Raw genomic sequence first — 11,450 nt, 5'->3', positions numbered from 1 at the left:
GTTATAATTTGTGTTCATTCTAGAATGAAAGAGGCATAATTTATATCTATTTCCTAATGGTGGTTGCGAGATTGGTCAAATCTACCAAACCCATACAAAGATTTATTACTGAAAATAACAGATAAAATATAAAAAAATTTCTTAAAAAACATTTGATAACTATCTGGAAATTATGAAGATTTCGCATGTGAAATTTGAAAATTTTCTGATGCATAAAAGTATTTTTAATCTTAAAATTACTTTGCATGATACATAGGCAACATGCAAAAAGAAAAAAAGCCATGAGAAAAACATTGCTTTACAAACCTTAAGATTTAATAAAAAATTTATATTTTGCATATGAAAAGCATTGTAATGTTTACTGATAATCTGCCAAATTTTGTTAACATTCGCTTACTAATTTAAAAGTTATAGCATGAAAACTATAACAAGCACAAAATGGTTATGAGGTTGGTCCCAGGGACAAAGCCAAGGCTGAAAGAGTTAATTACCCATGGCGATATCTGTCTTGTGACCCTCTCCACCTATGACAATGCATCCTCTATCCTGGTACTGCATATAAGTGCCTCATTCAGATAATATTATCACTTTTTCTCAGCGAAGCATTCACTAATGGGTTTCTCCGTACTACAACCATTGGCATTGGAGATACTTTGAGCATTCTTCATGTTACCTGTTTGATTTTGGAAAAATATAACCCAAAAAAACAGAAGGGGGTGACTCAGTTTAGGCTGTACGTGACCTTACTTGTAGTTTAATGAAGGTATATAATCGATCAGGTGGTGTTTCTCTGGGGAACTCTGAGGCTGCTCTTGCGAGCAATCTTGAACACTCTGAAAAGAATTTAGATTCGCTTTTTCCAGCATCTTCCTTTATTATGTTGACTTCTCATGAGGTCACTGTGGATCAGCCACCTCTGGCTTCTTTTCTTAAATTGGTAAACTGAGTTTGTGATGTTTTGGGTCTTTCCCCTGTTGCTTTTGAGTCTGCACCTTCCTTGATGGCAGAAAGGTGTCAGAGGGCAAATACTTAGTTCTTCCTCCATACCCTGATGTTGTAATTCATGCAGGGAGGTTTACTGCCCAGTTATGTGAAGGGACAGCCATGTCTTATTTGCCATGTTTGTCAGAAGGACATGCTTTAGCCTATCACCACCAGGTGGATGCATATTTAGACTCTCAATAACTAGACCCACTACTGAAAATGCAGAGTTCTAGAACAAAGTCTGTGGTCAACCTGAATAGATCACAATTTTCTAGGATTTGTCTGAACTTAACTACTGTGCTAAGACATTTATCATCCAACTTTTGTCAGAAGCCTCTCATCGATCATCACATCAATTTGATGATGAGTTGGGACCATTGTTAGCATCCTTCTTGGTTCAGTTGTCAGCTTCTGCACTTTTCCTAGTTTCTTGGCTGGTATATTGTTGGAATTTGTTGGATAGAGATGAGTTATTGTAGGATGTTCTCTACCTACTGCCACCCTCTATGAGTTATGTAAGGCCATTTTCTCCAACCATTGACTTTTGCGGATGTTCCAATTGTTTGGATTTGAGGGTTGATGTTGCCCATCTGCATTCATCCCTGTTGTTGTTTGCTTCTCAACTTTCCTCGGCTCCTACAGGAGTCATAGTTCTGCCCCTAGTTGAGTGTCCCGACCCCCGACATCAGCCTCTTGGTCCACGAGTTTCCTGAGCTCAGTCAGGAATGTTGCTAACAGCAGCGGTGACTACCGTATGTCTTTGGGGTATGTGGGGACTTGACTCTGAGAATTTCTGGACATGGGAAAACGTTTACTACAGATCCATGGGTACTACTGGTCCTTGCATCAGGATTAGTCTTTCAGTTCACATTTCCACCACCATTGTCCCACCAACCTATAGTGTTTCCACCTCCCGCAGATCCTCAGATTTCAGAATTTTGTTCCAAGGCTATCAGAAATTTGTTGGTCAAGGGGGCAGTGGAGAGAGTCATTCCAGTTCATCCAGGGTTTTTTTCCTGTCTGTGTTGTACTCAAGAAGATGGGAGATTGGCATCCAGTTATTGATCTTGCTCTTCTAAATCAATTCCTAGATCCTCCAAGGTTTAGAATGATGTCATTCCTCACTCTGCATTGGCATTTTTTGCCAGGACTGTGGATGACCACGTCCAATGTCACTGATGCCTGTCTGTATGTTCCGATAGCAGAGTTGTCCCATCACTATTACCATTTTGTGTACAAGGGTCAAGTGCTGCAGTTCAGGGCTCTGCTTTTCAGGCTAGCATTGGCACCATATGTGTTCTGCCAAAGTGTATGAGCTCTTTCTTGTTTCCTCCATTTCCTAGGCCTGTGCACACACTATTACATGGAATACTGGTTACTGCTAGCACCATCTCATCAGTTTGCAGAACGTCTCACATAGATTCTACTTTCAGAAGCAACCAAGGCATGCTTTATTATTTGAGCCGAGAAATCTGTTCTCACTCCAACACTATATATCATACATTTGGGTGTCTTTTTTTTTTCAACACTTAACTCAGTCAGGCTCAGCTGACTCCCATCCAGCTCCACGCAATGAAATAGGCAGTCTGACTGTTACACACATCTCTTAAGTCCTCCTAGACTCCAACAGGTCCTTATTACCTGAGACACTGGGAGCGAGGGAAGGGGATAAGTCCTTTTCACCAATTTGTCTGACCACTATTTCTCACCTCTTTGACCGATCAAATCCCAATCATTTGTTATGCCCAGTGGGGCCCTTGAAGTGTTATGTTGCCCCCATTAATGACTTTTTATTCATTGGGATCCTTCAGTTTCCAGGATTTATCCCTGGTAACTTTGATGAGGTGGGTACGAAAATTGATCCATATAATTTATTGGAATATTTTGCCAACTCCTACTATACTTGCTAAACCTGAGCTTACCTGATGTCTTGTCACAGGAGAAAATTTCTATAGTTTTTAAATATATGTAATTTTACATGAAAACATTTCTAAGAATGAAGAGAATGTCTTAAGGAAACTACAAAACATTCTGAGATCAGTGGTATGCTCTTAAGGTCTCTAAATTTCCATTAGATTCCTTTAGTCATCCCTGCAGGAGCTTCATCTAATCACTTTCCCATGAAGCAATGAACTTCTGCTCATACCAGTTTATTTACTCTAATTTGATGTAAATAGTTGCATAATGCTCTGTTCAATGATCAATGGTACTTATGCTTATCCTGTACTTATTTTAAAAATGTGCTTCATTAATTATTAACCAGACCACATGGTGTAACTTCACAAAAGGGTAAGAATGAAGAGCTGTAATTGATAAAACCTCAGAGTAAAAAACTCATGAAAGAAACAGTTATATAATTATATTCTGAAGCAATGATAAACCTATACTGTGAGATGGGCAAAATATTTCTTAAAAAACAAAAAAATAATCAACAAGTGTGTTGTTTGTAGGTGAGACTTCTCAGACCTGAGCAGAAATTTAAGTTTGAACATTTTTGTAATTTTTCTTTGCAAATTACAAAAAGTACATTTTATAAAATGAGAAAATATAAATTCTAACTTATTTCTGAGTTGTAAATTAAATTTGATATTCAGGTGCTCATTTGACACCTAAAAGGTGCTCATTAGTTGTGATACATTTAACTTAGGGCTTGCATGTGCTTCATGCCTTCTTGTACTTGTGACAAAATTATACCAAATCCACAATTCCACTATCACTGGCATTTGTATCCAGGATGAATAGACAACCTTGATGAGGATAAGTCAATACAAGCGCTTTGACCAAAGCATATTTTAAGGGCTGAAATGCTTTTTCACATTCCAGAGACCTTATAAAGTTTGCATAAGTCTTAGTCAGTGTAAATAACAGTGTGGCTAATGAGGAGAAATTTGCCTTACATTGACAGTAGTACAATGTACAACCTAGAAAGCTGAAGACAGAAGCCATTCCTTAAACATTGCAATCTTTACGAGATCAGTCGATACTCCATTTTTACCAACTATATGATTGAGAAACTGTTTCCATGAGCTGGTATATTCTGTTTCAATTTCATATCTGCATCTTTGATATGCTGGAACACCATTCTCATGTTTTCAACTGTGGTTTTCTTATTACAGTCCTGTCAGTGGATGCATCACATAGACCAAATGGTATGATGCAGAAATTCATACAGTTATTTCTAAATACTGATGGCAATTTGACTTGGAATACCAAGAAACCAGTCTGATGTATTGAAACAAGGAATGTCTTCCCCAAATCTAAACATTCATCTATGCATAGGAAAGGAAAGGAGTTGCTGCATGCTACCAACTTCATCTGTTTAAGTCCATACAGAACCTTGGCTTTCCACATCTTTCCAACAGCTACCACTGAAAATAATTGCACATTTTCCAAAGGTTTTATAATTCTGTCATTCAAGGAAACCTGAGCAGTGATTGTTTATTTGGATATATATGACACCTGTATCTATATGATATGTGTCAGTAAACTCCCTGAGCAATTCACGGAGTTCATGTCTTTGTGTGGAGTTCAGATTCTTTGCACAGTACTAAACTATAGGCTTAAGATGCTCTGGAAGTTTAGTGTTCGTTCTCATATATAACACTAACCATTCTTCCATTGTGCTTTCTGCGAGAGCTGAGAGCTGCTTCTGTTACCATATCAATGACTATTCCAGTTGGAAGCTGAATAGCTAATTGTCAGTAGTTACAGACTAGCGCTGGTACAACACCTACACTTAGACAAATCACTGTTTAAGCAAATGAAGTTTATTTTCTTGACAGAAAAGTGTATATCAGACGCATCAGATCTATTACTACAGAAGATGGTGAAAATGAACTAGTCTGCAATTGTAGTACACCACAAAATACGGCTTTCATGTTCAGGGTCATTTCCACATGATTTTCAACATTCATGCATGCAGTAAATTATTTATAAGCTCATCCTGATCAGCAGTGAATGGTTTTAAGGGTGGTTTGGTGCTTATGGGATTTTTCACTAATACATTTCTGATGAAACTGACTCTATAGTGTAACTGATTGTAAGCTCTGAAAAGGGACCATTCTACTAATTAAAAAAGTAAAGAATTAAGATTAAATGTCTAAACAAAATTATTGCTAGATTCTAGGCAGTACTTAACAAGGTAATCCATATACATAATGTTGTGTAAAACAATTTCAAGTCTACTAAAAATTCTCTATTTCCAGGTCATTGCTTAATTCTTGTTTTATCATACTTCATTTATAGATCACATATTGCTTTGAACTTGTTTCTTGTGTCATGGCTTTGGTCTACATCAACACTTCGAGCCTACCACCTCCTTATAGCAACTTTTTGTTCACAGTTTGAGACATTCACAGCTTTCCCAGGTGCCTTGAGGCAATGCCTTTTTTAGCCACACTTACTGCACACACTAGTCAAATCAACCACTTAACATACCCAATTTAATAACCTTTACACCTGACTAGTAAATCTTAACCAAGCTACTTAATATCTACGTCACTAGCTTAAAACATACTTCATTTAATAAAAGAATATACCCTAATTCTGCAAGCAAAAAGGCCTAAAAAATTTTAAATCAAAATAACTGCCAAGGATTGGATTGGACTGAATGGTTTTTTGCTGCAGGACCACAGTTAAACTGCTGCATAAGCAAAACTGAATAGCAATAAGTCTGTCCCTAAGACTTACCAATTTCAAAACAAAATTTGAGACATTCTTCTCCACTCACTCTTAGCATGTTACCATTTGCCAGAATGAAGTTTGTGCAGACTGGCCAAGCTAATAATATTCTGGCTGTCCCAGTATCTACTAAAAACTCAATGTTTCATCCATGTATTGCTATCAGTACATACTTTGTGACTCTCAGTTTATGGTTCTCCAAATTAGCTATCACGAAGTTGTGTGGGATCCAATGGCTGTTTTATCTAGGTTGGCAACCAGACACAATTCAGGCCCTGTTAATTTAAAATGACTTTCCTGCACCTGTTATGTATCTGTCTGGAAGGTACTCGTGTTTGCTGGCTATGTCTGGAAGAGGATATGACGATTTGTGGATTCAGCAACCAGGTAACCTACAAATGAAATGGGCTTTTTTCCCTCATGATCTTAAGCACCACTGGGAGTCTACTTTGGCTGCATTTGTGGCACAGGCATTACAGTTGGACCAAGAAAGATCTGTTGTCCTATAGGGAACCATAGTGGCTGTGCTGTAATGCTTCATAGCATGTAGCTTAGGAGCTGGTGTTAACAATTTTGTCATGCATCAGAGCCCATTGTGGACCCTGGAAGCTGTCTCAGAGCTGAATCTTCAGCTGCAAATGTAACTACTGCTGGTTTTGTTTCCTGCTCTACTGCATATTTTGATTTGAAACTTCAAACCACATTGTACTCTTACCTATGTGGTGCCAAATGGGTTTGAGCTTGTTGATGACTATCTTATCACAATCTATGGGAGACATGCCTGGGAATGCCTTTCCATTCACCTCCTATGTCTGCATAAATGACCAAGTTTTCATGGACTGGCATGAACTAGGACCTACTGACTGCTCTGTCCTTGTTAGTACAACTAATTGACAACTGTGTTCCAAGTTGTTGAAATGAACCTTATCAAGTGTAAAGACCATTACATGTTTCACTGCATGTCCCTAAATTCATCCATTCCAGCAACAACTTTCTTGAAATACTTGAGGAAATGGGCCACTTCTTTAGCTATCCTTTTGAACACTAGTGGATTTACTTGTTTTAACTAATCTCTATATTAAAATAGTGCTGACAAGTTCCTGCTACCAGTTTCTCTACTGATTTGCGGATGAAAGGCTGTACACATTTGGGAGAAGCCCTTGTCTTTTTCCAGAGATCCAGAGTTGCATACATCCTGACAAATTTAAGGACTTCAATAGGAAGTCTTAATGTGTACTTTCTCTTAAGCAAAATTATATATGGGTAGTCAGTGCAATCTTGTTGGAGAAGTGCATAAAAGTGAAGGATTACATTTAATTTGGGTTTGATATTTTGATGGATAAATAGTGACTAGAATGGTTTTCTGTTTTCTTGCTCATTCATATGATCTTGTTTAAAACATCGAGGCCTTATTTAGAGTACTTTATATAGTTTTGGTCTCTTGATTATATGGAGAATATTAGCGTTATAAAGAGTCAATAAACAGACTACTAGAATAACTTCATGTTTAAATATTGAGCTCTGGTAAGAGATTTGCAAATGTTTCAGTGTTCTGTACATGTATCTTTGGCTTATGATTTTATTATTTCATGACAGTTAATCTAACCCAGCTTCAAATACCCGAAGTATGTACATTTCAGTGCAAGTTATTCAGGATAGTCATATGTTTTATACTTATATTACATATATATTTTCTTTTCACCAAAGGTAAAATTTAAGATATAATCTGTAATTAGAGGCCTAAGGCCTTGTTTGATTCACTGCACCATCTGTTGTGGACTGTAGTTTCACCTATTCAAGGCTGATCAGGACAGCTTAGTTCAGCAAACCATAGAAATACAGCAAAGCCTTTTGTAATGGTGATGTGTATATGACATTTATGAGGTTTTTTAGTTCTTTTTAATTCACCAACAGTAACCTAAATTAAACCTGTAACATAATCATTAAACAGTTGGTCCACTGTATACCTCCAAATAATATATTAGGGGCAATGCCATAATATTATTCTACACCTAAATTAATTTTGGTTACTATATGATGAGTTAAGAAGGACTTAAAAAAACAGATATTATATATTGCAAATAATGAATAAACTTAGTATTGGTGACTACAAAGCACATTCACACCAACTATATATTTCATATGTTGCACAGTTGACTGTTCTTTCAGTATGGCTATAATCTTCACTTCAGCTTCAAGTTCCTCTGTATGTGTACATTTCATAACACTTTTTTTTAGATTGGATATAGTCTCCAAACCAGCTTCACAAATCATGGACACACAGCATCTGTCCGTAGTTTGGCTTCTAGCACTAAGCACTTAGCATCTGGAGGTGCAGATGAAACCATTAGATTGTTTAATATGAAAACTCGTCAAGAAGTTGGGACACTTATTCAACATGATGGTAAGTTCCTCAGAAAATTGTTTAGTACAACTCATGATCTTAAGATATTCAACATACTGGTTACAACAATATTGTAAATTTATCTCTAGATTTTTTCTAAATATTTTTTTCTTTGCATTGTATCTCATTGAACTTTTCATTGTTTACCTTTAACTCATATCATACACTTTACTAATCTGTTTTTAATGTTATTTGTATTTGTTTTAGTTACTTGAAATTTAAAATATATTTTAACCATACACTGTGTGAACTGCAGTTAACCACTTCTTTCTAATCATACAATATATGTTATTAATATTTTTTTTCTATTTTCCCAATAAGAACATATTTTTTACAAAAGTGTGTGGTTTTATTTAAAGTTTGTAGAAGTTATCATTTTTATGCTGTTTAATTTGAAGTAGTTACAAACTTACAGTTCTTGTTATGATATTTTTAGGTACAGTTACTTGTATGGAGTTTCTGGATAGTTCTCATCTGGTTAGTGGCAGTGAAGATGGAACAATTTGTGTTTGGACAACAAACAACTGGCAGTGTGTAAAGACCTTGAGAGGGCATAAGTGAGTTTGTTAAACTGTATATACACTGTTACTGTATGAATGTTTAATGTTAGATGTAAGTATTAAACTGGAAAGACTCAATATTTCTATAATAACAGGGAAAGGTTCAATGTGGATGCATTACAAGAAATAGTATACAGTATTAACCCTTTCCAGTTGGGTCACAGGTGAAAGGCATGTCCTTGTATTTGTTGACTCACATTCAGAGTTTTATTTAACTACTATTGCATGAATTTACAAAATACTAGTCCATTAAAACACAGCCAAGACAGGTCACTTTCTAAAGACTAAAGGTCAGTTTTATATTATTGGACATGGTAACATGAGTGCACATGCACCACATCATTTTAACTTCTGTATTGTTAGCCAGATATGACTGAAAAGTCAATATAATAAAAATAATAAATATATATAAATGTATAATGTTATGAGATTTAAGCTATTTAGTCTAAACATTTTATGTTTTTGTGTTGTAATTTTTAGTCATTCTAGAATGAAAAAGGCATAACTTACATTTATTTCCTAATTTTTTAATGTGGTTACATGATTGGTCAATTCGACCAAACCCATATTGAGATTTGTTACTGAAAATAACAGATAAAATATAAAGTTATTTCTTAAGGAACGTTTGATAACTATCTGGACATTATAAAGATTTTATGAAATTTGAAAAATTTCTGATGCACTAAAGTATTTTTAATCTTAAAATGAAAATTACTTTGCATGTTAGATAGGCAACATGCGAAAAGAAAAACTGGCATGAGAAAAACATTGCTTTACAAATCTTAAGACTTAATAAAAAAAAATTATATTTTACGTATGAAAGCATTGTAATGCTTACTGATAATTTTCCAAATTTGGTAAACATACACTTACTAATTTAAAAGTTATAGCATGAAAACTATAACAAGCACAATATAGTTACGAGGTCAGTCCCAGGGACTGAGCCCATGCTGAAAGAGTTAACAAACAGGCTTTGTATTTGCTATTTCTTTATAATACTGTCATTAAAGTCCAAGGAAGTTGAGTCATATAGATTGATTTAATTCCATATTTTAATGTGAGGGTTATTGTTAGAGGCAATTAATTTTGTTACACTGCAGCATTTTCTATCTTATAAAGAGGAATTGATGGTCATTTAAAGTAACTATGAGCTTACAGTATCAGAAATCAGAACATTTAGTTGTCATATCTGTGTACTGAGCATGTTTGAATTTTTTCCAGAGATGGGATCATCAGTCTGTCAGCTCACCCTACAGGAAAACTACTGTTGAGTATAGGGAAAGACAAAACTCTAAGAACATGGAACCTCATTAAAGGCCGATCAGCCTATGTTACAAACATAAAAGCAGGTTATTAAAACTACTTTGTCATTTTATGATACAAAATATAACATTTGTCACAAAAATAATAAATTACTGATTTCACTGTAAAATAGACTTAGGTCACATTAAATTATTTTAAGTTGCTGATGCAGTGTTTTAATACTTAATAACTTGCCCATAGAGACTTTTATTTTGGTTATCACATTGAATCTTGTTTTTATAGCATTGATGTATAAACATTTTCTGTATTTATGTTGACTGAAGCTTAAAGCTTTATATTCTGGAGATTTTTTGGCAAAGTGAATTTGTGGGTAGACACTTCAGTTGTATCGGTGCCCAAATTGACTCATAATTTTTTGGTGTTAATTAACTATAAAGTACAATTAGTATATATTTTTCATGGTAGAATATGAAGATAATAAAGATTCTTTTCTAGATTTGAAGGCATTAGATAAAGGTAGATGCTAGGAGTGACTTCTGTTTCAATGAGCTCCTGATATGTGACATAAACCATGCAGTTAGTGTATTAGTAACAGGAAGAATTTTGCTATCTGTAAATTACAAGCAGTTTTTGTTTCTACCAATTAGTGACCGTACAGTTAATTGTCATCAGCTTGTAATGTTTATTTTTCATCTGAATTTACAAGAGAGGATCTTAATAATATTTCAACTGTTGAGCATTTTTTTGGGAAATACTGGGATTGACCTGAATCATGTGGATATTAATTTGTAGGTTAATTAAGAAGACAGAAAGCTTTAGAATAAATCACGAGGAACAGAGAATTTTCTGTAATGGTTTTAAAGGAGTTAAAGATCAGATAGGTAGCTTCTCTCTTTTTCATTTCTTTTGGTAAGTAAATAGACAGCCTGGGGATTGGAAAGTTGCTAATGTTACTCCTGTTTTTGAAGGGGATGGATTTAGTGATCAAGTGCCACAAAGAATATTAACTAAAAAAATCACAGTAGTGGGGATGGGTAAAGACTAGTTAATTGGATTACAGAGTGGTTAGGTGAGATAACACAAACAGTTATTAATGGAATTCAGTCAAATTGGACCCTTGTTACTAATGTGTTTCAGGCAGTGAGGGTGATAGGCATAAGCAGACTAAGCAATTGCTTAGAGCCCTGAGCAGCTTAAGGGGTCTCAGCTCATGGGGATTTTATTATTATTATTATTTTAATATTAACTTTAGCTTTTAGTTGTTTCAGTATTGAAAAGAAAAAAATTGCTATTAATGAAAGGTATCCAAAAACAAACTATTCAGTAATGGGTGGAGGTTTAAAAATTTCGGCAGCAAGACACTTTTCTCTCAGACAATTGTGTGATGCACATGCACTGATTGGTTGCTAAGTGCATTACATGCACAATACATTGTGCATTATTTGGAAAAGATACTGGTAGAGCAGTGTTATGGTGTATGATTAGAAATGTTTTTTTAACAAGTATATTAACCCTTTCGAGATGGGTCACAGGTGAAAGGCCATGTTGTCTCGTTTGTT

The 11,450-nt window shown here is 35.2% G+C and overlaps 1 protein-coding gene across 2 annotated transcripts in view; it reads left to right on the top strand.

Annotated features, from left to right (window-relative positions):
• The window catches only part of LOC106461873 (p21-activated protein kinase-interacting protein 1-like), a 30,105-nt gene that overhangs the window by 9,405 nt on the left and 9,250 nt on the right, over positions 1 to 11,450 (top strand). For both annotated transcript variants that reach the window (XM_013921737.2, XM_022388949.1), the window contains exons 2-4: positions 7,903 to 8,068; positions 8,505 to 8,625; positions 9,850 to 9,977. In XM_013921737.2, coding sequence (XP_013777191.1) covers positions 7,903 to 8,068; positions 8,505 to 8,625; positions 9,850 to 9,977 — 415 coding nt within the window. The remainder of the gene's footprint in view (positions 1 to 7,902; positions 8,069 to 8,504; positions 8,626 to 9,849; positions 9,978 to 11,450) is intronic.

Source organism: Limulus polyphemus, unplaced genomic scaffold, assembly GCF_000517525.1.
Source record: "Limulus polyphemus unplaced genomic scaffold, Limulus_polyphemus-2.1.2 Scaffold1050, whole genome shotgun sequence".
NCBI lineage: Eukaryota > Metazoa > Arthropoda > Merostomata > Xiphosura > Limulidae > Limulus > Limulus polyphemus.
Note: the sequence above shows the minus strand (reverse complement) of the source record. Positions and strands in the feature narration are given on the sequence as shown.